The sequence below is a fragment of the Electrona antarctica genome (genome assembly GCF_951216825.1).
Source record: "Electrona antarctica genome assembly, chromosome: 21".
NCBI lineage: Eukaryota > Metazoa > Chordata > Actinopteri > Myctophiformes > Myctophidae > Electrona > Electrona antarctica.
The window spans coordinates 12,602,077-12,627,668 of NC_136802.1; the positions used below are offsets into that span (position 1 = coordinate 12,602,077).

Consider the following 25,592-nt stretch of genomic DNA (forward strand, 5'->3'; position numbering starts at 1 on the left):
ATACATCAAAATACCTCCTGAAAGTGCACTCCACCTCAGGGGCTGATAACTCCACAGTGGCTTCCTACAACTTCGTAATCCACCTAACCTTGGCAGCTCAGACTGCCTCACTGTGCAAACCAATGGCAGATCCAATAAAGATCAGATCAGATCAACCTTTATTGATCCGTGGAGGGAGATTCAGGTGTCACAGCCGCAGAGGCAAAGAGACTCAAGCACAGGTGCAGCGAGAGTCAAGAACCAAAACCAAACCAAGATAAGTAAGGAGAAGGAAAATAAATTCTATTCTGCCGTTCCTAGTGTAATACCATGTGCACTGGCTCAAAAAAAAGAAGACATATCCCACAAGCAAAGAGTACAGATGCCTGAGGCAATAAACATGTTGAGAGACCCAATATTTTGACAGGTGCTTCAGTGCATTTTAAATGAGTGAGGAGTTCGTGCTCTTGGCCAAATTCAATAATGGAGCAATATCAAACAAAGGGCATGAGGTATTTTAGGCCACTTGTGCCCTTTATAAAGCGCCGCACTTGAAGTGGTTTATCATGCAGACTGTATCGTCTTTCCCCTGCATGAAAAATTCAAGCCACCTGTAAGGTGAACCCTCATTACTGGATACTGGGCTGCATAGTAAAGAGAGAGGACTCAAAGTGCACCTGCGAATAAGTATCCGATAAATAAACAACCTACTCAACGAAACAGCTAAACCACTGCATATCCCATGAGTAATGAATGCTAGCGCGTCAGAAATGTATGAAGACTTCTCCAGCCTCCTGCTAAGTAGTCCTATCCTCACAACACTAACACACATACAGCCACTGAGATACAAGTATAAACACATAACGTTGCTGTCGGGCAGAAACCTTGTATCTCCATATTTAAACTTTTGAAGTATTTTCTTTCGCAAATGAATAATACCCTAGTTCATCATACAGGAGTGTCGCACAAAAGTAGCGAAAATAGCAGATCTACAAGATCACAATGTGTCACAAGGCGATTTTCATTATCTTATTTTCTTTTTCTTTTACATGGTTTCCACCGCAATGGTAAACAAACACTTACCCCAGTGCACACAGCAAAAGAAACACAAAACAACAAGTGAGCAGATAAATAAATTAAAAAGAAGGTTGGATTTCGCTTACAGGCAACGGCTTGGCCACTCCTATTTGGACGGCGCCGAGCTTGGCCCCTTTCAGGGCCTGGACCGCGTCCTCCAGGCTGGCGTCCTCCAGGTCGTGGCTGTTGACGAACATGAGCCGGTCTCCCGGCAGCAGCCTGCCGTCCTGCTCCGCCACGCCGTTGGGAACCAGAGAGCGGATCACAATCACCGTCTTAGCAGGGTCCGTCGGGTCCTGAGGCGGAGCCAAAAGGCAGCCGCGGGTTAGCGAGGAACAATTTGGAGGAAAACCGAAGAGGCAAAACAAGAGACAACTTGGTGCAACCAGTGAAAAGGAGTTTGTTTTAGCTGTGTATGTCAGTAAAACAACAGGTCAGAGGTTGTTAAGTTAATGCTATTTTCCAATTTCCAACTTGACAACCGTGGTGTGAATATACAATAGTAGTTCTCAAAGTGGGGTGCATTGACTCTTGGGGTTCCTGGTTGGGTTCCAATTGGACCCTTACAGGTCTGCAACACTTAAGAGTGTACAAATGGACTCGTAAAGTTCATGTTCAGAATGCAAAAGCAGAACAGAGCCAGGGGCCCAAAATGTCAGTGCCAGTCAGAGTAACAATGAATACGCAGGGGGAGGGGGGGGGGGGGGTCTTCCTTACATATAAAGCTTAATAAAGTATCTGTGTCGAGTACAAAACCTCGTACTGAATTTGAAAGTGTTTAGGTGCGTCTGTGAGATTTATAAATATTTAACCAATAAAACGTATTAAAGGGGAATACCACTAATTTTCAACATTTTACTATGTCATTAATATACCTTAGAGCTGTTGGGTGGAAATAATAAAAAAGTCCCCCCATTCTGTGTTTCCTAGAACTAGAGGTCTGAAAGAAATCATTAACATGGTGAAACACATCTTCATGATGTCATCAAGATGTGTTTCACCATGTTAATGATTTTTTTCATAATTACAGTTCTAGGAAACACAGAATGGGGGGACTTTTTTATTATTTCCACACAACAGCTCTAAGGTATATTAATGAAAATGGGTGGTTTTCCCCTTTAACAACAGCTTGCGAAAAAAAGAATAACTACATTGGAACAAAGGTTATTTTTGTACTGTAGAAACAAGGTTGTCCCAGTCAGAATAATCCCCCACCTGATAATCCAGAATGCTGAATCCCAGTCCTCCCTCTCCCTTCTCCAGCTCAATGTTCTGCACCTCAGACTCCCACATGGCCAGTGGAGCTCCGAGCGCCTCCTCACTCACATTACCCCGTTCAGACAACTCCGCCACCTGCACCTCCGTGTCTCCTGGAGCCAAGAACCCGCCGTCTATTTTGTCCTGCAAAAGAATCAACCCCCACAAAAAATCTCAGCTGGTGCGCGTACATGGCTTTCTTTTTTACTCCCCAACCCATATAGGCCTGCTGCTATACCCCCCTTCTAGTTCCATTTCATAAGTTTCTGTCAGGACATGAAAGGGATCTTTTGGGATTGGTTGGGGGGCCTGGGTAATGTTATCACAGCTAAAGCTGCACAGATGAAAACCCGCCCTTCCTTTTGAAGTCCCCACGTTGTTGTCGGCCACTGGCCCAGTGCTGTCGAGGAATTACTGCGTGGATTGTTGATACTGCACCGTGGGCCGCTTCACGCTTATCCCCCAATCTTAATCCTTTGTCATTGGCAATCTAGAAGACCAGTGGAGCAGTGGACAGCTATGGCTTGGTTAACCCATTTATCCCTGAGCTCGATTCTATAAAATGTCTTCTAAATCCATGACAGTTTGCTGTTGATGTTTCTATGTCAGTGGTGCAGTGCTCAACTTCTTTGATGACAAAGACCCCCAGAATGATCTGTATTTGGCTGCGGACCCCAATCTGAAAATATGTTGTTCCAGGCACCCCCCAGAAGCAAAGACTTGAGTTAAAAACTTTCACTCTGAAAGAATTTATATTCAAAGATTTGCACCACATTTTTCCTAAATACTCGTAGCTTGTAGATCTGCTATTTCTCAATAGCTAAAGTATAACATAATGCTTAAAACACCAAAAGGGGTTCCCGTCCAGAATAGGTTAATGAGAGTTCATGGGTTATGAGCCCTGAAAATATTTCTCACCAATCATGTTTTCTAGTTTCTCCGATTCTCAAAGGGGGGTTTCTTGAGGGGGTTCCAAAATCATTTAATATAGCGTCACAGTCACCACCTCTACAAGATCACCATGCATCGCTAAACGCATCGTGATCTTGTAAACAAGCTATTTTCGAATAAATCTTATAAATAAATATAAATAAATAAATACGTGTGAAGTGAGAGACTATTGGCACACTTTTTTATCCTCAATATGTACTTTGCTCAGCCAATCAAATCATCGCCATGGGGTAATCAGCCAATCAAATCATCGCTAAAATTCACACGCACACACACAAAGCTGGGCATAGGATGGGCTAGCGAGTCGCGACCCTCAAAAATTCAACATTCAATTTGAAACATTGCAACAACAGAAACATTGCGGGGTCCTTGACATGAGAAAGTTGGAGAACCACTACTCTAGTTGATATAAAGGGGTGGGGAAATGTTATATGTTGAATTTATTTTTGAGGGGTGCTAGCCCCTCCTATGTCCAGCTTTTAGTGTGTGCCCACAAACTTTGTCCTACACAAATTCCTATTGACAATGAATGGAGAATTTTACGTCAGTGTACATTTTACGTCATAGTCAAATTACGTAATTTTTTTTCGCCATTTAGTGTAAACACAAACATTGATGACGAAGGTGAGGACGCAAATTGTGATTGGCCGGAATGAGAGGATGTATGATAATGTATGATGATATAAAGAACCCCTCACTTCACCTGGGTGTGATTTATATTATTTTATGATGCATTATTAGTGCACGTGGAGGAGAGGCTTTCCTATCTGCTGCAATGCTGCGTGAGCAATGGCACTCCTGGCATACATACTGAATAGTGAATACATAGCTCTGCATGCTAATGGAGCATAGAATGAAAGTGATGATATCAGCACTGCAATGTTTTGGTTCCCATATGAGGTTATTATTTTTGAAAGCTCACTCATGCACCAAAAAGATTTCTGAAACCAATTTCCATAACTTCATTAGTTTATTATAATGTGATTTATTGATTATATTGTATGTTCTTTTTTATTTTTTTCGTCTGTCAGCGCAAATTATACTTGCACCAGGGGTTCCCAAACTTTTTAGCTCCAGACCCAATAGATAAACTGATAGTCAACCCAAAAAATATAATCACTTTCAAGTCCTAGTCCTACTTCCGAAATAGTGAAATGGGTCGCATAGTGACACATTGTGAGCTTGTACATCTGCTTTTTTCACAACCTTTTCCCGTTTTGAAATAATAATAAAATATAAGAAACGTGAGAAAAAGGGGGATATGTACTCGTGACCCATGAAAAGGAGTCGGCGACACAAAAATGGGTCCCCAGGAACATTCTGCTGCACTGCGAGCTTGCTATTGTTTTTGAAAATATCAGAAAACTATTGAAACTGTTACAATACACATCAATTTGGGGGATCCTCCACTTTAACCCATTCTGACCTGAGATCAGATTCTAAAAATGCCTTCTACATCCTGACAGTTTTCTGAAAAAGCTATATTTCTATGTCAGTCGTTCTTCGATTTTTCAAAAATAGCAGACCTAGATCTGCTATTTTTCAATAGCTAAAGCATAACATAATGTTAATAAAAACACCAAAATGGGTTAATAACCGCTGCACTACTGTACCTTCACTTCAGACTTTAAGGGGAAAGCCAGGGTTCCTGGTGGGCTGGCATCGGCATCCATGTCAGTCTGCTGGAGAGGGGCAGGCCTGCAGCATGCCATGTGCACCCGCAGAGGAAGCTCCTTCAAGATGCTGACCACTGCCTTGTGGGACTCGCCTATCAGGGAGATGCCGTTCACCTGGGGATGGGACATATGGGTTACGGAAAAGAAAAGAATATGCACACTTGTCTAAAATATTCCCCTCCAATAGAGAGTATGCGCATGCTTAAAGTGAATGGCACATCGAGTGGCAAATCGAGTGGCAAAGCAACAGGCAAAGTGAGTTTAACATTGTTTAATGTTGTTTAATGCAATCAGATAGGACTTTTCTGTGTGGATGTATGGGCTGTCAAGGTAGGAAAGTAGTTTTTTGCCACTCAGTAGGCGTTCCTGCATAACTTCCTGGTTTGATGATGATGTCACACGCATACCCTCTATATAACTTTATTAATTCAGTGTACAATGTTTTGACATGTAAGGTCTTCATCTTTTTTTCGCTAGCCCCTCCTATATACATGTTTAATGTTTGTGTTTAGGTCAATGTTTGTTTTAAAAACGCCATTGACAATGAAGAGAAATGAATGTTTGTTTAGTCACTAACACAAACATTAAATCCCATTAACAATAAAGAGAATTTAATGTTTGTTTTGACACCGTTTGTTTTTATATCATCATTACATCACCTAAGAGCGCCCCTCATTTCACACGGGTGTGATTTTCTTTTTTTTCTTTTTTACATTTTTTGAGAAATCTTGAAAGTGGGACTACTAAACTACTGGTTTAGAAGGCATTTGTAAAGTGGGTTAGAATGCATCCTTAAAAAAATAAAAAACCTAACAGTGAATATTAATGACCTGTCTGAAATATCCAGGTCATGGGGTTAAATTATTTTTAGGGCCTCTCTACCTCCAGCAGTTCGTCTCCACTGAAGAGCTTTCCGCAGCGGCCCAGCGGCCCCTCTGGCAGGACAGAGCGGATGTAGTGGTGGCCGCTGTTGGCCTCCAGACTGATGCCCAGACCACTGCTCTCGCTGAACTTCTCCACCTGGGCCACCTGGTGGTGATGGAAGAAAGCAATGGTGTTCAAAATGTTTTGAGGGTTAGGGAAAAAGCAAAGCAAAATAACATTTCGAAAATAGCCGATCTAGAAGCTCACGATACGTTGTGAATTGTGACGTGACCTGAGTTTCTAGATATTATTTTTCGGTGGTTAATGTATGTTTTTTATGAATAATCTAAATCTAAAGTACCATGCAACCAAGGTTGTCTAATACATGGAGTGGAGTAGAAGTATAAAGTACTGAAACAAGGAAACACTAGTAAAGTAAAGTAAAGTAAAGTAAAGTAAAGTAAAGTAAAGTAAAGTAAAGTAAAGTAAAGTAAAAGTATGTCAAGTACAACCACTTTCCGTAAGTCAAAAAGGTTGCTAGGTGAGTTTAGCCACATTAACCTTGGTGTCCTTATTTTTGGCAAGTGAAATAGGTGAAAATTCTCCAGGCTTCTATGCTTAATTACTACACATCGTACACCGGTATGGCGCTGGAAAATAGCAGATCTACTAGCTTGCAGCGTGTCGTAAATTGCAACGCATTGTGAGCTTGCAGATCTTCTATTTCTGTCGTACGACCATGTCAGACTTATGTGGTCAGCCTATTAAGCATCACTGTTATTACTATGTGTTATTATAACCACCACAAATCTTGCAATGCATTCCAGAGGCAGATTATTTTGGTCATGTTTTATGTTTTGTTTGTTCTTTTTTCTTGTGGTTGTTATTCTTTGTTTTTTGAGTGGTGCAACCACTCCAAGGAACAGAAATGTCCGTGTTAACCTATGTGACTATGTCTTAACCTATGTGTTAACCTATGTGTGTGACTATGAGTAGCAGTAGGGGCAAAAGTGGCGCTGTTGTCGCGGTTGGGGCAGGGGGAGAGGGGAGTTGCACCACTCAGTTCACACGGGTGTGATTTTTTATGTTTCGTCCAAATGTTGATTGTTTTGTAGACCCAGTACATGTTCTTCATTCTTATGTAAGGAGGATAGGCATACATAAGCTTTAAGCTTCTGCCTATTCCTTTTCGACCGTGTTTATAAAAATGAAAAAATGTTTTGTAATTGTCTAAACTGAAAAGATCGAAATAAACCATTCATTCATTGGAGAGACACTTTTGTGCCATCGTGTTCCTTTGTTGTGGCATGTACTCAACCGTCATGCCACACATATGTTTACCAGTGTTAAACCATTTTGGCCTGACGTCGAAATTAAAAAAACGTTCGCTCTGAACGAATATATATTCAAAGATTTGTGCCGCATTTTCACGATTTAAAAAAAATAGCAGACCTACAAGCTCGTAGCGCGCCACTCGGTGGCGCGCTATGAGCTTGTAGATCTGCTATTTTTCAATAGCTAAAGTATAACATAATGCTTAGTTAAAACACCAAAAGGGGTTCTCGCCCAGAATGGGTTAAACCAACAAACACTCGGGAGAGGACCCATGAGGGTGCACTAAGTACTGGTGGTGAGGGACTGTGTGTGAAAAGAGAAGCTCGGCTTTTTGAAAAACAAAAACAAAACACTTACTACGACTTCATTGCTGGGCCCCAGAATCCCCATCCACTTGTTCATTAGCTCCTGCTCTTCAAACGCCGTTAGCTTGATCCCTTGAAAAAAGACAGATATATGGCACCGGCTTAGAAGCAACACAAAAACAACAACAGCGGGGAATGCAGATCTATGCGAATCACGCCAGGCAGTGCAACTTAACTATACCCTCTAACTCTCTGCAAAGTGCTTAAGAAAGAGTGAGGAAGCGATCCTCGCGTCAATGAAAATGTCATTGCCAGCTCATCGCTGTCGAGGAGAAACCTCGTATCTGTCCATTTAAAGGAGCATTCAGTGATTTGGGTGATTTGGAAAAAACCTGGTCCACCCCGGTAACAAGATGTGCAAATGCACACGCTCTACAGTGGGGGAAGTACAACAGACCAACAGTACGTGCACCAAGGCCCGCCCCACTCCATCATGATTGGAGGAAGGCCCCTCTCATCCGGATTGGATGAAGGCTTTGCCACCCAAAGCCCAAACCGAAACTAGGGTTTTTTGACCCCAGGGGCTCACTGGGGACAGGGAGGAACTCCTTATATGGTCAGCACACTCTATAGTAGGGAGGATTATCCAAAAAATAAGACAAAATAAGTGATATTTGAATTAAGTGAAATCACTGAATATACCTTTAAAAAACAAATGTTGCAAGTTGTGACTAAATAGGAACTACACAGGACCCATTGGTACACAGGACCACAGTTCTCTGTAAACACAGTAAAAAAGTAGGTAATAAAAGTATGTTTTCGGACATACAAGGTGTTTCCACCCGACAGTGACTTGATTCTGCAATCATGGCGCTAACAGGGAAACCTTGGCCCGGCACCGTTTTCAGTACTTTATATAATTATAGGGGCTCAGTGTGCCGCCGTAATAGCCTGCATCCTGGCGGACCGCTCTCCATTATGTCATCATCATGTCAGTGTGTGCTCAGTACGGGGATGTCAGACTCCTACCGTCTCTGTCCTCCGCTAGCTGATCCTTGGCTGGAGTGACAGCGGATACGTCGCTCTGGGAATGGATTGGCTTCTCATCTGTAAGCAGTGGATGAAAGCCCCGTTAACACATTCTGGGCGGGAACCCCTTTTGGTGTGCTAAGCATTATGTTATATTTCAGCTATTGAAAAATAGCAGATCTACAAGCTCATAGCGCGCCACCGAGTGGCGCGCTACGAGCTTGTAGGTCTGCTATTTTTGAAAAGTCGTGAAAATGTGGCGCAAATCTTTGAATATATATTTCAGAGCGAACATTTTTAACTAAAATATTGGCTTCTGGGGGGTCCCTGGAACTACATATTTTCAGATGGGGGTCCGTGGCCCAATAGAGATAATTCTGGGGGTCCTTGACATGAAAAAGGTTGAGCACAACTGACATAGAAACATGGGTTTTTATGTCAGGATTTAGAAGCCTTTTTTATCGACCTCAGTCCAAAATGGGTTAAGGGATGAATGGCGAGCAGCGCGGCGGAATAAACACAAGATACAAGTTGGTACCGACGCCGGAATGTGCAATGTGAAAACAACTATCTGCAGCGGTGGACAATTAGCATAATACTCAAAGTAAATAATAATAGTACAATTTGGTTACGGGGTACATTTTCGGAAATGTTCAGAAATGTTCTAAAATAGTGACCTTGACAACAGCTTGTATTAGGGGTCAAGTGGTTAATCCATGATATATTTTTGTATGTTTTGTTGTGCCAAGAGTGCCTTCCTAGAAATGTAGTGGAGTCAAAGGTACAATATTTCTATTTAAAATGTAGCAGAGTGAAAGTAATCAGTTTGCAAAAAAAACAATATATATATATATATATACACTGCAAAATAAATGTATTAACCCATTTTGACCTGAGATCAGATTCTAAAAATGTCTTCTACATCCTGACAGTTTTCTGAAAAAGCTATGTTTCTATGTCAGTCGTTCTTCGATTTTTCAAAAATAGCAGACCTACAAGCTCGTAGCGCACCACTCGGTGGCGCGATATGAGCTTGCTATTTTTCAATAGCTAAAGCATAACACAATGCTAACACCAGAAGGGGTTCCCGCCCAAAATGGGTTAAGTAGCCTACAGTACTCAAGTAAGTGTACTTAGTTACTGTCCACCACTGTGCATCATGCAGTAAAATCCTCAGCGTTAACTTTAACGGACTCTCGAGAGTAAAATCACTATGCAAAAAGCTCAAAGACCCGACATTACAGGCTAGTACCCATGGGCATGTACATACATGTATAGTGTAGTATATCCATCAGAGCTACAGTACATAACACGTAATCCTTTCGCCAAGCTCTGAACTGTGAGCCGCGCTCCCGTCCCGACTGCCAATGCTCCAGAGTGCGTTATGATGTTTCCCTGCAGCGCCGCTTGCATTATGTGTTGATGTTTACTACGGACTCAATTACAGACCTCATCTAGTTCAAGGTCTCCCCCCATCAGGGCGGAGGAGGGCTCTGGTTTCTATCTATAGAGCTGCGGCGCGTGTGGTTTTTGAGGGCGAAGCGCAAGTCAAAAAGGTCCCTGCCCACATGTGAAGGATTGAAGTCATGGTGTTAACTAATGTTGAAGCGGATATGCTGGAATCCCCATGACAGTTAGTGAGTTCAATATTGTCTCCGTCGGGTGGTTCAAGTGTGAAAAAAGGTCAACTTAAAGAAATTCCAAGGCACTCCGCTCAGTTGAGTTTTAAAAAGCCTTTATTGTCATGGCTTAGCTAGGCAAAAGTTGAAAAAAAACAACAACTTGGATGTCAGCCCACTACTACAAGCAGGGCCGGATTTACCCTCCCAAGGGCCCCCGGGCTAGACAAAATTTCAGGGCCCCCCCCTGGGCTGTGCGGTGCGTTTCGCTGTAATCTTGGGGTACCCAGCCCCCCCAAAAAAGGGAGGCAGGCAGACAGACAGACTAGTTGCTGAATTAATGCAGCCACTAGTAGCCAGTAGTGCACTAATGCAGTTTTACAGCAAAATATTTCACAATGTGCTCTATAAAATCACAGTAAGAGAGATGAGCAATAAAGAAAGAGTAAAGCCGCTAATAGTGCACTAATGCAGTTGCCAGCTTTACAGCAAAATATTGGGGGTATTTTATTTTAATTTTGGGGTACCCAGCCCCCCCAAAAGAGAGAGAGAGAGAGAGAGACAGAGAGAGACAGAGAGAGACAGACAGACAGACCACTATGCATGCATGGCTTTAGGGCTTTCCACAGCTACCCCACAACACAGCATCACTCATGTCTTCACAGTGCAGACAGCAGAGCAGAAGCTCTCAATGTTTAACCATTTTTTTTGGGCCCCCCGTGTCGGGGGCCCCCGGGCTGCAGCCCACCCTAGCCCAATGGAAAATCCGCCTCTGACTACAAGGGAAAATTCTGAATGTGGGTTGAGGAAATTAACTCTATAGTGTGCGAACCTTCCGGCAAGAACAGCAGATCAACACGCTCACCGTTTTGGTGTTGTAAAGGGCTAATATAAAGCACTGGGGAACTCTGGTTAATGAAGTATATAGGGTTTAAGTGCAAGTCTTCATTCAGTAAGGCAGTCTTTGCTACATTGATGGGAGTTAATCCAAGTTATCTCTGCAATGGATCTCAGTCAGGCAGGGCCTCCTGGGGCCTCCTCTGCTAAATGCTCAAACTGTGTAAAGTGTAGATTGGATTTAGAGGTCAAACCAAAATTCCTGCATCAGGTAATAGTACTCTTGACAGATCAGTGATTAAACAAGGACAGTGGCCTACATTTTGGGACTCGTCCTCACTACCTTGAGCACTCTTCCCACTGTCCGCAGTGTAGACTTTACAACTACAACTAAGAGAAAGTAAGCAATGCCTCACAGTACACCCCAAATACTGTTGACCAAGAAGGACCAGACAGGCTGCTGCTGTCTCTCTCCCTCTCTCTTAAATTAGTGAAATTGCAGCTGTTTATGCCATACTCCGAGTCACGCACGCACGCACGCACGCACGCACGCACGCACGCACGCACGCACGCACGCACGCACGCACGCACGCACGTCACACACGCACACACACACAAAAAACGAATGAAAAACGTGAAACTATAATAACCTTGGCTGTCCGTCCTCTCCAATTCCCTGATGACGACGACGGTGGTGGCGGTGGGGATGGTGGTGGTGGTGTAGCCGGGGAGGCTGGTGGCGCTGGGGAGGGTGGTGGTGGTGGTGTAGGAGGGGAGGCTGGTGGCGCTGGGGAGGGTGGTGCTGGTGGTGTAGGCGGGGAGGCCGGTGGTGTCGCTGGGGGCCAGCGGAGGAGGGACCTCCTCCGGCTGGAAGCCTCGGCGAACCAGCTTGAGGTGGACCGTCTGCCCTGTGTGTCGCAGTACCTCCACCGCCTGCTGGTTGGTGTAGCCCTGGATGTTCACACCGTCCACCTGCAGGGGGGGCAGCAAACCGTGTGCATATATGGGGCAGTGTTTAATTATTTTTCTGTCATGTCCGTATATATATGTACCCCACCACTAGGGGACGTTATTTGCTAGGTCTGTACTCTGTATGGACCCCAACGTATACGCTGTGTATATAATGGTTGAGCGCCACGGCAGCTTTTAACATTGATCCGGTTGCTATGCAACGCCTCCGTCACCACCCGCTATGGGATGTTAAATCTGATCTCCGTTTACCTCGGTTACAAGCAGGATTTTCAAACCTCCATAACACCAGGGCTCCACCGGACGCGTTGCGTCTCCGTCGCGTGCGTCAAAAAACGCACCGGTTCAATTTGAATGCGCGCGTCACGCGTCACGCAACGCGGGCAGTGGAGCCACCCTTCATTGATTAAAAAGGGAACATTCCCTGACGGTGACGGAGACGCGACGCTGACGCTCCCGGTGGAGCCCTGGTGTTAGTCGGAATCCAGCAGAGCTGTCCTTGGTGGATCTTCAGCCATACAAAGTTCGGATATAATTTGTGACTTTGTACCGCGTCGCTCCCGACATGCACGCGTTTCTGACGAGAGGTAAACAGTGTGTGCTTGTGCTAATAATACTAAAGTGTGCATATTGAGTGTGTGTGTAATGGACGGGGGGGGGGGACTCCTTCTCTTAAAGTGAATGCGGATGGTGGCATAGGCTAATTAATTTATGCTAACAGCTAGCGGCAGAGAAATAATTGAAGTGGGGCCCCCTCAAGGACCCCTGGTCCCCAGAAAAAAAGATTTTGAATGATATTATTATTATTGTTATTACCGGTATTAATGTTTTACATTTTAACAACACAAATGTTGTATGTGGGTCCCTGTGGTACAAAAATCTTTTCAGATGAGAGTATGCGGCCAAATACATTAATTTGGGGGGGGGGTTCCTTGACATGACAAAGTTTGAGAACCAATGGCATAGGGATTAGATGGAGTTAAAGTACTGAATTGGCAGTCAACAAATACACACGATTAGCATAAGTGAAGTTGGTTTGATCTCAATGGTAATTAACATGGAAGGGTGGAAGGGTGCACCGTGCGTGTATCCCCCCAATCTCCTTTGGCAGCCACTTGTTTATTTAAATTATTCTGGAGAGCAATAAGCCTCACGCATTTGAATAATTCAGACTTCGTTAACAGTCCATTAAGTGTTTTTTAAGTTCATTCCTGCAACACATTACCAATGTAATTTCACTGCGTGATGATTTGTAGAACACAGACTTTTGGTAATCCCCTAGGTAAAATTAAGACTTTGCAAGATTTTTTGAAAACGCAGCACAAATATTCAGTTCAATATTAAGTCAAACTTCGAGACAGCAGTCAAGTCAAGTTAACTCTGGCACAACACATAACTTCCTCACAGATGTGTTGCAGACTTGCAGTAGTGAAGTTTAAGACTTTATCCCTAAGTGCCTAAGTGTATAACGATCGGACTCTTATATAATCCCCGTTGTCTAAATTAATACATTTAATCTCTAATATAAATGGGATAAAGCACAGATTGAGCAATTTACCTCATGCCAGTAAATGAAGAGAAGTTTTAATTAAATGGAGTGAAGAGAAGTACTTACAGCTATGATCTGGTCTCCCACGTGGATTCGGCCATCCTGCTCAACAGCACTGTCTTTAGTTATGCTCTTAACAAAGATGCCGGAGGGCTCTGAGAATTAGAAAAAAATAAAAGGTATCTATTAACCCATTTTGACCTGGGAACGATTCTATAAATGTCTTCTACATCCTGACAGTTTTCTGAAAAAGCTGTTTCTATGTCAGTAGTTCTTCGATTTTTCAAAAATAGCAGACCTACAAGCTCGTAGTGCGCCACTCGGTGGCGCGCTATGAGCTTGTAGATCTGCTATTTTTCAATAGCTAAAGCATAACATAATGCTAACACCAAAAGGGGTTCCCGCACAAAATGGGTTAACCCATTTAGACCTGCGGACGATTCTACAAATGCCTTCTAAATCTAAGACAGTTTTCTGAAAAACCCATGTTTCTATGTCAGTGGTTCTCAAACATTTTCATGTCAAGGACCCCCAAAGATATATGTAATTGGCCGCCGACCCCCATTTGAAAATATGTTGTTCCAGGGACCTTCCCCATGAAGCAAAGATTTGTGTTAAAAACGGTCGCTCTGAAAGAATATATATTCAAAGGTTTGCGCCACATTTTCGCGATCTTTCAAAAATAGCAGACCTACAAGCTCGTAGCTCGTAATGTGAGCTTGTAGATCTGCTATTTTTAAATAGCTAAAGCATAACATAATGCTTGAAACACCTCCATGCCCAAAATGGGTTAAAGGACATATCGCTAACATCCATGGAAGAGAGAAGGAAGTGTCACCATAGTGGTTGGCTTTCGTTAAAAATTACACTGGGCAATACATGAATCACGTTTGATATGGCGCTGCAGAACGGTGATAATTAATGCTGAGGCCCAATTTCTTACGCAAAGGCTCATGACATAATTGTATTGAATTCATTTCAGTCATAATCTAGTTGGATTGATTATTGTTCCACACAGAAATGAAGGTTATACTGAATAACTCTCGATTGTGAATTAAAGGAGCATTCAGTGATGTTGGTGATTTGGAAAACCACCCAGTCCGCCCCGGTAACAAAATGTGCACATGCACACACTCTACAGTGGGGGGGAAGTGCAACAGGCCAACAGCATGTGCCCCCACTCGATCATGATTGGAGGAAAGTCCCTCTCATCCTGATTGGATGAAGGCTTTGCCACCCGCCACCAAAACTGAAACTAGGGTTTTTTGACCCCAGGGGCTCACTGGGGACAGGGAGGAACTCCTTATATGGTCAGCACACTCTATGGTAGGGAGGATTATCCAAAAAAAAAGAAAAAAATAAGTGATATTTGAATGAAGTGAAATCACTGAATCTACCTTTAAAAAAACTAACGACACCAGTGCATAACCACATGGCAGGTGCTTACACACAACCAATTGCCCAATTGTTATTAAAGACAAAAATATACCGACTCTCACCTGAATTTTTGTCTCCCACATAGCCTGCGATTGTGATCCCCAGCCCCTGGGCGTTCTTGGTGAGCTTCACTTCAAAGGCCTCTGCGTCTTCCTCCTCCTCCTCATAGCTCTGTAGAAACAGTGATATAGGTCATGGGTTCTCAACCCGTGGGTCGCGACCCCTCGGGGGGGGTCGCTAAATAATTTTAGGGGGTCCCCAAATTATTAAAAAAAAATATATATATATATGTTTTTTTTTTAATTTTATTTTCACGATTTTTCAAAAATAGCAGACCTACAAGCTCGTAGCGCGCCACTCGGTGGCGCGCTATGAGCTTGTAGATCTGCTATTTTTCAATAGCTAAATTATAACAATGCTTAAAACACCAAAAGGGGTTCCCGCCCAAAATGGTATAAGGTTATTGTAGCAGTCAATTTATATTGGGGGACGGGAGGGGGCGGGGCGGGGGTCCCGAGACATTGCCAAAGCATTTCCGGGGGTCCCTGGCCAAAAACGTTGAGAACCCCTGATATAGGTAAGGTGAGCCAACGTCAGGCCACTGCCAAGCCACAGGAACACGATGTGACTAAAAAAAAAGAACGGTGCCAAAAAGATAAGCCTGGCTGCAAGTAGGGATGGGATCATGGTAAGTCGTTAACGTTTATCGCCCAAAAAAAATGATTTGTCCTTCATCATACACTGGACCCGAGTTGGCTATGTACTTTTCCGTCCACACTCAATCTCCTTCCATCCATCCATCCATCTTCAACCGCTTAAGGCCTATTCATAGTCTGGATTTTCGGTGGTGAGGTGACCACCGGAGCTGAAATAACGTTGATCGGTGGTGAGTAAAAACAGAGAGAAGGGCTGGAGCGGTGGCGGTGGTTTTCTCTTCAACGCGGCTCGTGACGTCATGTTGTAGTTCGGTGGTCAGCTAACCACCGTAAATCCAGACTATGTATGAGCCTTTATCCGGAATCGGGTCATGGAGGTAACAGTTCCATGTGAGATTTCCAGATTTTCATTTCTGGAGCAACATTAGTAACTTCCTCCCGGGGAGATCCCGAGGCGTTCCCAGGCCAGTTTGGAGATATAATCCTCTCATCTGGTCCTTGGTCTGCCACGTGGTCTCCCTCCCCGTAAAAATAGCAGATCTACAAGCTCACAAGTGCGTCTATTTTTGGCTAATGGTACCCCCACAATATGGATGCTGGGATTCAAAGTGGTTAACAAAAGTGGCATTTTCAAGTTTTACGCGTGTTTTGATTATCGCAATAATATCCTTAATCTCAATTATTTTGGCCACGATAATCGTGACATGACATTTTGATATGGTCCCATCATCCCCCATACAGGATAGCTGAGCCAAGGGGCGACTGTGGCTCAGGAGGTAGAGCAGGTCGTCCAATGATCCATGGGTCGGCGGTTCGAATCCCGGCTCCTCCTGTCTACATGTCGAAGTGTCCTTGGGCAAGACACTGAACCCCAAATTGCTCCCGATGTGCTGGTTGGTACCTTGCATGGCTTCCGCCGCAATCGGTGTATGAATGTGTGTGTGAATGGGTGAATGTAATGCACAATCTATGTAAAGCGCCTTGGATAAAGGCGCTATATAAATGCACCATTTACCATTTAGCCAACATCAAGTTACCACCCACTGCCATCATCCCCTATACAGGATAGCTGAGCCAACATCAAGCCACCACCCACTGCCAACTAAGCAGCAGGAATGTGTGACTAAGAGAATGGTGCCACAAAGATAAGCCTGCATCTTGAGTTCCCTAAAATCCTACAAATGGCCACCAGCGCTCAACCCCCTAATACTTTCTATTATCCTCAAACACTATGATTAATGTGCACGCTGACCGTGTCAGACACGGACAAAATGTCGCTGACGTGCGCGAGGATGACAGGGTATAATATAATGCATGAGTCACTGCGATGCATTTGGATGTAAATGGTGCACAGATTTGACAACGGCCACAAAATTGTTTGTTTGCCAGCATTTAGTGCTGTCAGTGCTCTCCAAAAGGCTGACTAACAGCTGACGACGTAACCCACTATTCTAAGTATCCCTTTATTCTACACCTGACAACACAAGGCAAGGAAATGGAAGACAGAACTAGAACTGTCCAATACAATTCAGACATAAGTATAACTTATGTGACGTCCGTCTCTGAGTTATGTGGAAATCACTGGGTAAAGAAGGGAAGCGCCATTTTAGAATGAAGCAGCAGAAAAGGGCAATGGCGCCAAGAATAAGGTGGATACAGAAAGAGAATTCTGATGTCACACCAATGAAAGTAACAGCAGCAAACCTCACAAAATGGTAAATGGTGCATTTATATAGCGCCTTTATCCAAGGCGCTTTACATAGATTGTGCATTACATTCACCCATTCATACACCGATTGCGGCGGAAGCCATGCAAGGTACCAACCAGCACATCGGGAGCAATTTGGGGTTCAAAAGGACACTTCGACATGTAGACAGGAGGAGCCGGGATTCAAACCGCCGACCCATGGATCATTGGACTACCTGCTCTACCTCCTGAGCCACAGTCGCCCAAGATCGCGCCACCTGTCCATTGAACTCAATATATATGGGGGGAGGCATTAGCCACGTTGCGAGGTCACTCGTTCTCGAAGGCACATCTATGTGCTCATGTGCTCACAACGAGTGTGTGCCCAGTGCCCACCTGTTGCTCGCTGACCGTGGGCAGCACCGAGGATGAAACGACGGTGGCGGAGATCCCCTCGTCCGCGGGACCCCTGGTGACGACCAGCCTCACCCTGTTGCCACACTGCCTGAGGACCTGTGCCACCTGGTCACTGCCCATGCCGTACAGATCCGTGTCGCCGATCCTCAGGATGTGGTCGCCGCTGTGCAGACGGCCGTCCTGGAGCAGAACAAACCGCGTTACAGTTATAGTAGACCAAATAAAACGGACTAGTTTGAAGCCAATCAAACCCCTTGTAATATTGTAACTTTGTCACGGGCAAACGTGCAAACAATTAGGTTGCCTCACGTAGGGAGTCAGAGTTGTGCCTTGTGCACCTGATTTACACTTTTTGCACGCTGGTGTAACACACCAAATTTTGCAGATCTACAAGCACGCAGCACATGAGCACAGCACAGCACATTGTGAGCTTGCAGATCTACTATTTTCAGTGCGTGACACAGAATGCAAATCAGGCATAACTTATGCCTGTGTAAATCAGGCATAAGTCTCACAGGGTAATACAAACGCTACTCATATAATACATAGTCCTATTACATTCTGCACGGGTGATGGTTTCTTGCCTAGGGAGGGGCCTCTGGCGTATTCAAATCACAATGTCTTCTTCTTCATTGCACCCTAAGCTATTTTAGCACTGTTGTTTTAAATATGCATCCCATTTAAAGCAAAGTTACCCTTGGGTGAAAAGCACTTAGCCAGCTTAGATTATTGTCACCAAATGCAGCACCATGAGGTCTGAATGAACAATCCGTTTTCTTTATTTATTTATTTTGTCAATTGAGTTCAGCATCATTTTCCGATGTTTTCCTACTCTGTAATTTCTCTGGCCATGCTGAACTGACAGGACATATATGCGGCCATCTACAGTAGGTACCTGATCAGCGATGCCTCCAGGAAGGATGGTCTTGACGATAACCCCGGTGGTCTTTCCACCCACGATGCCGAAGCCCAGCCCGGTGCCGTCGTTGACCAGTTCAATGGTCTCCACGTGCTGCCACTGGGTTCACATGAAAGACAGACAAAGCAATACATATTTCAATGTTGCTTCAGGTGTAACACGAACACCAAGTTCGATAGCTCACACTCACATTGTAAAAGAATGGAATAATTTGTGTGAGGATACTTTTGAGATTGGATATGAAGTAGTTTGAGTCTCTTTGATGGCTAGGAGGGGGACTCTTTCTTGGTACCAATAATTGGTGATAATGGGAAATTACAATGTGACATGATGGCACAAATGACAAGGGTTGAACAATCATGCGTCCTGCAGCTGAGAAGCAGCCTTTCTTATAATTTGCTGACCTTGAGAATGTCATGCTGACAGCCACTAACCTGCATTTCTTAGCTGGTTAACATAGTAGTGACACATACTTCCCACAGATTACAACCACACACGGAGATTTTGAAAACATGACCAATGACAAAAAACTCCCATATCTGCTGGGCGAAGTACAACAATGTGCAAACACAGCAGCAAGATTCGTGAGTTGCTGTGATAGGAGAAGGATATCAAACGGAACACAACCACCCTAAAGACTAATCATTGTGTATATTCCTGCACTATACCTGCATCCAATGATCTTGGTACATAGAAATTGATCTATTGAAGATTCTGACTTTCAAATGTACATAATTTTTGTTTTGATTTTATTGCTGTATTGTTGTATTGTGCTTTGGCAATGTAAACGTATGTTTTCTCATGCCATAAAGCCCTTTGAATTGAATTGAAAATTGACTAAACTGTTAACCAGCTAAGAAATGCAACCATATTAAACCCATCTTTGTTTCTTTTGACCGGTTGCCTGTGAGTTTCTGAATTTGATTCACAATTTTACAGATTTATTTGAAAGCCTTGCAAGGCCAGGCTCCTAGTAGTTACCTTATAAATATGCTGCTCCCGTATGAACCATCCTGAGGAGTCTGAGATCCTCAGATTTGGATTTCGCTTTTGTTTGTTCCTAAAACTCGCCTCATTATGGCCAGGAACGGCCTGCCTGCAGACCTCTAAGGCTCAATGTCAAGGCCTTTTTATAGTTCTTTATGCTTTTGGCTTTCACTTTTGTTTATCTTTTTATACACTTTTAATATCTTTCATGATAATGGTGCCATCCTTTTTTATCCTTTAAAGCAGGGGTTCTCAACGTTTTTGGCCGGTGACCCCCGGAAATGCTTTGGCAATGCCCTCTCCCGACCCCCAATATAAATTGACTGCTACAATAACCTTAAAAATAGATACAATACACCATAAATAAATACTGAAACCAGATATAATCATTAGGGAAGGTGTATGCATGTACTATATGTAAACTCTTCATTTCCATTTTCCAGCCATTCAGTTGCAAAAAAAAATACCCGTGACCCACGGGTTGAGAACCCCTGCTTTAAAGCAATGTGTAGCCTTGTTTCAAAAAGTGCTATACAGGTAACATTTAATATATTTGTTGTATACGGTATAAATGTGGGAAGTCCTTTTCCGCCTCACTACTCAGGTTTTAATAACCTTATAGCGAGGAGCGGTGTGAGGGCTTTGGCTGCATCTTCCATGCAGTCAGCAGGTTCTTTGATGAACATATAACATTTCGCCCCAATAGCAGCAGTCATTCATCCGGCATCAGTGAAGGATGTGTTTGAATCTAAAATGCAGGTCAGGGACGGATCTCTGCTGCACTGGTAATCATCTGAGGCATGGGGTCCTTCGCACACGCATGCAAGCGTGTGCATTTTCCCCTCACTGGAGCGTAACACCACAGAGATGCCACCCCGGGGAATGGCACCTGAGTGTGTGTAGGCGTGTGCATATTATGCGCACAAACACATGCGTGTTTAATGTGGCATATGTTATATCAAGCATGTGTGACCATTACCATGGCCCCGGAAGGTACACAGAAACTGCTGTGCATGCATGCTTCCGTGCCTCTGTGTGTGCGTGTGTGTGTGTGTGTGCACGCGACTGTGCGTGTGTACGTGTGTACGTGTGTACGTGTGTGCGCGCATGCATGTGTGTGCATCCATTCTTGGGTTTAGCCACATTAACCCATTATGTACTTCACTGCCAGAGTAAATAATTATTTAATTCACCCAGTGCCAGCGATTTTCCGTTTGTCCTTACCTTTTAGGTAGTCACAGATTTATTTTGGTTGAATTCTTTAAAGTGATTTTCATTTTTTTTAACACAAAGTTCAACCGGCACCCCCAGGAGGACTATTGAACAATTGATTTAGAAATCTATTGATTTAGAAGGCATTTGTGGAATCGGCCTCAGGTTCTTAACCCAATTTGGACGGCATTCTGTTATACTTTAGCTATTGAAAAATAGCAGATCTACAAGCTCGTGGCGCGCTATGAACTTGTAGGTCTGCTATTTTTGAAAAATCGTAAAAATGCGGCACAAATCTTTGAATAGGTATATATTCTTTCAGAGCGAACGTTTTTTTTATTTCGACGTCAGGCCTAAATGGGCTAAATTGCCACCGGAGAGAGAAGGTATGTGTTCTTCTTACGGCGCTGGAGTTTGCAGACAGGGTGCTGGCAGCAGAGGGGGTGCGTGATACCACAGGGGTGGCCAGTTGGGGTATGGGTCCCCTGGCCACCGTGAGGTCTACCCTCTCCGAAGCCTTCTGCAGGATGCCGATGGCCTGCTGATGGGTCACCGTCTGGTCCAGGGGCTGGCCGTTTATAGCCAAGATCTGGTCCGCTTCCTTCAGCTTCCCATCACTGTATAGAGAAGACAGCATTCAGTGAATGGATGTTTCGCCGTATTCGCCCGATGTATCGGACATTATTTCGTTTTAGAGCTTCTATTTTTGAGCCATTTTCAATAGCAAGTGAAAAGAAGGAGAACAGAGAAAAAGGCTGTGCAGCATTAGGAATCATCTAAGGCATGGTTCAATTCTGGTTGCAGTCAAAACACCACTCCAGCAAAAAACAAAGTGCAAAAGAAAATGATTCTTCCCAGGCCAGTGCCCAGTGTTGTGGAATTAATATTTTTTTCCTGGTTTTATTTGCAAGTTAAATTGAAAATGTGAAATATGTATTGTCAAAATGAAATATTAAAATCAGATGGAATCAATAATATATCTTTCAGGCAGGAACAATTAAAATGGCTCCACTCTTGGAACTCATTGACTGCTATCGACGAATTTTGACATGTATAGGTGTCTTCATTGTTTCAATAGAGAGCGATCTTCCCCAACCTGTGAGTGATCCTAGGACATCCAAAGAGGAGTACACCCAGAAATAACGTGATCTAAACAAATCCAACCCTGTTAATAATGTAATAAAAAGTCTGCGTTTTTGTCGCGAAACAAGCTATATTCTACTGTGCCAATAACTAAAGAACGGAGCGTCGTGGTGACACCACCCCCCCAATATAAGTAGAGAGTCTCGTCTTTGTTTTGGGATGTTTGGTGTTTCGATACATTATGAGGCTCTACATTCTTGATGTTTCCTTACCAGTAAGATGTTTGGTGTTTCGATACATTATGAGGCTCTACATTCTTGATGTTTCCTTACCAGTAAGATGTTTGGTGTTTCGATACATTCTGCAGCTCTACATTCTTGATGTTTCCTTACCAGTAAGATGTTTGGTGTTTCGATACATTCTGCAGCTCTACATTCTTGATGTTTCCTTACAGCTCTACATTCTTGATGTTTCCTTACCAGTAAGCCACACTTCCTGGCTGGATTTCCTGTATGAAGATCCCAAGCTCGCCGCGGTGCTCGCTCTTCAATCCTACCACACTGAAGCCCAGACCGCCTGACACCGGTTTCACAAGGTCCACATGCGTCACATAGCGGCCCTGCAGCGCACACGCACACGCACACGCACACGCACACACACACACACACACACACACGCACACACACAGTTACTTAGCCGTTCATTCATGGTCTTACTGCAGCATCAAAGTAATAGGCAAACACCTCAGGAGAGATGAGCAGATCAATCAAAATGGAAGTCTTAACTACTTTGAACGTCTTTGCTCAAGGTCACCAAGAAGCTTTCACAATTGAGATGTTGGATTTTCAAAATGAAAACGGGTCAAAAATGCTTCAAAACACAGATGATAAATCTTGGCGTCAGACTTATCGACTTGCAAAAATGTTATTATGTCAAGTTCATCACTGTTAACTTAACTGAACTCAAAGCAGCAAACAACCAGCTCAGACAATTTCTTCCCGTGTCTTACAAAATGCCATACCTGTGCCATGGACTGAATAACAGTCTCAAATTCCTCCGCCGAAGGCTTGCCATTGATGTGTGGGACAGCAGAGATCTCCGGGTAGGAGAGATGGCCATTATTAGGCTTCACTGCAGTGACAGAGTCGCCGAGGTCACCTCCGAGTTGTGATGATGGGCTACCTCCCTGGAAACAGAATTAATGAGATGTACACATTTAGTGGTTTTGTCATCACGTTACTTCTAACTTCTGACATCACATTACATCTTTGAATGTTTAGCCGTCGTTTGTAGAGATAGCAGTGTTTTGAGCCAGACATTTCTGACAGTTCATAATTACTTAAATGTCAAAATGTGTCTTTAAGTTTGTATATCGTTCTTCTGCTGTTCAAAGCTGAATAAATCAGTGATTTGTTGGCAAAAGGCTCATGTAGAGACAACTGGTGCTGTTGAAGACAACCAAAACAAATGCATTGAAAGGTATTTAAACTAAAAGCACATATCTCTACTGTGAAAACAATTACATACATTTCACTTAGATGTATTTTTGACTCTCGAGTATGAAAATTCAGATCTTCAAATGTCTCTTGTACCCCTGAATAAATTGTGACAGGTGTAGAGTAGACATACTCCATACTTTGAGGAATAATTTGATATTGCTACCGAGCAAGTGAAGACAGTGCAAATGGGTGTTCTGGATTCCTCAAAGTATACGCGCCTACTCCACCGACGCACTTGTCAAAAAGATTTCTATTCAGGTGTGCAAGAGACTTTTGATATCTCCGTTGATATCTCAAGTGAAGACAGTGTTCGGGTGAGTATGAAATCGCAGAGGTGTGGGTGTCTAAAAGACAATGGGAGATGCCAAGATAGTTTTTTTTATCTACCAAACCAATAACAATGAAATCTTTCTGGCGATCAATGGCTCCTAGCTGATGTTCCAACAATGACTGCTGAAAATGCTATCTTTCTGTCCTGCTGGGAGGAAGAGGCATCGAAGCCATCTGAGGCCTTGAAATGCTCCAGTTTTTAATTGCCAAAATGACTTTGCATGTGTGACTAATGCATTACATGAATGAGACAACTGTGTAAAATTGTGTTTTTGATTTCATTAACAAAAAGGACATAACGTTTATGGTCTCCCTGAATTTGATTAAAAAAAGGCTAGCCGTCATTCGATAAACACTCCCTCTGAAATATGTCGACCTCAAGCTGCCATTTTGAATCTTGTACTTGTATAACCTTTACTTCACATTGTCACATTTGAGACTAAACAATAATTGATAAGTGAGATCTAGCCAAAACAGGGCCAAAGCAGTATAAAACAAGATAAACGGAAGTACACAACAAGGTGTACAAACTAAATAAAATCTTAAAATACAAAAAGAAAAAGATTACACAGCATTAAGTACTACAGGGTTTGACTTGGGTGTTAGCATATTTGCTGTACAGTACAACAATGAGCTTTGTTAGCCAGCGTCTGGCTTAACACATTTTGGGCGGGAACCCCTTTTGGTGTTAGCATTATGTTATGCTTTAGCTATTGAAAAATAGCAGATCTACAAGCTCATAGCGCGCCACCGAGTGGCGCGCTATGAGCTTGTAGGTCTGCTATTGAAAAATAGCAGATCTACAAGCTCATAGCGCGCCACAGAGTGGCGCGCTACGAGCTTGTAGGTCTGCTATTTTTGAAAAATCGAAGAACGACCGACATAGAAACATTTTTTAGAAAACTGTCAGGATTTAGAAGACATTTATAGAATCGTTCCCAGGTCAAAATGGGTTAAGGGGATTAAAGTTCCAGTTTGGTTCTTTCACATTTAAGAAATTGTTTCTGCCTCACTTCACATGGTGGCAGTGGCCTCTTTCTCATTGGAGAGCAGGCCTGCTCACCATGGCAACACGGTGACCAGTCCTAACAAGTGGAGCCAGGAGACTGTGTGCGTGTGCGTGTGTGCGTGCATGCGTGCGTGCGTGCGTGTCTGGCTCTTGTCACGAGACAAAAGCACACTGTATCTCAATCTAAATTGATTCTATTGTTGGATTTTGAAGAGCATTGCTGAAACTCAGACATCTGTTTTAACATTATGAAATTTGTTTTATTTCAAGAGCTGTTCCGGGAAATTGTAATGGAGATTTGATGAGGATGTATAATGATTAGATTGGTGAAAATCTCACACACACACACACACACACACACACACACAGACACAGACACAGACACAGACACAGACAGACAGACAGACAGACAGACACACAAAGTGCTGCCAACGAATATTCCATATTCTAATGAAATAAAAGAATAATCGAATAGTTTAAATTAAGATTCGAATTAAAGAAAATAACAATAAAATTGCTGTGTGAGTTCTGCCGAGACTCTGTGCCACGTAAACTAAAACATTATACAAAAATTAGGCTATTAAGATAATTATGAATCATTCATTTGATCTCGCAAGACTCAAGAGAGTGCATTTCTCAGCACCAACCACGGCCCATACAGGACCGGACCATATAGATAAAGAAAGAGAAAGTTTTACAGCATATTAGGCTGCAATATTCATATCAAATACATTCGAAAATTGTTCGAATACATGTGGTGTTTTAAAAGGAATATTCGATTCCTTTTTGGACAATTCTGGCAGCGCGCGCGCACACACACACACACACACACACACACACACACACACACACACACACACACACACACACACACACACACACACACACACACACACACACACACACACA

The 25,592-nt window shown here is 43.4% G+C and overlaps 1 protein-coding gene across 3 annotated transcripts in view; it reads right to left on the reverse strand.

The window, feature by feature from the left end:
• The window catches only part of mpdz (multiple PDZ domain crumbs cell polarity complex component), a 103,924-nt gene that overhangs the window by 70,645 nt on the left and 7,687 nt on the right, over positions 1–25,592 (reverse strand). For all 3 annotated transcript variants that reach the window (XM_079491132.1, XM_079491131.1, XM_079491130.1), the window contains exons 4-17: positions 22,867–23,031; positions 22,325–22,464; positions 21,166–21,379; positions 18,540–18,662; positions 17,624–17,824; positions 14,947–15,055; positions 13,514–13,602; positions 11,580–11,901; positions 8,474–8,551; positions 7,497–7,576; positions 5,823–5,969; positions 4,878–5,054; positions 2,272–2,457; positions 1,143–1,352 (exon numbers count right to left, since the gene is read on the reverse strand). In XM_079491132.1, coding sequence (XP_079347258.1) covers positions 1,143–1,352; positions 2,272–2,457; positions 4,878–5,054; positions 5,823–5,969; positions 7,497–7,576; positions 8,474–8,551; positions 11,580–11,901; positions 13,514–13,602; positions 14,947–15,055; positions 17,624–17,824; positions 18,540–18,662; positions 21,166–21,379; positions 22,325–22,464; positions 22,867–23,031 — 2,241 coding nt within the window. The remainder of the gene's footprint in view (positions 1–1,142; positions 1,353–2,271; positions 2,458–4,877; positions 5,055–5,822; positions 5,970–7,496; positions 7,577–8,473; positions 8,552–11,579; positions 11,902–13,513; positions 13,603–14,946; positions 15,056–17,623; positions 17,825–18,539; positions 18,663–21,165; positions 21,380–22,324; positions 22,465–22,866; positions 23,032–25,592) is intronic.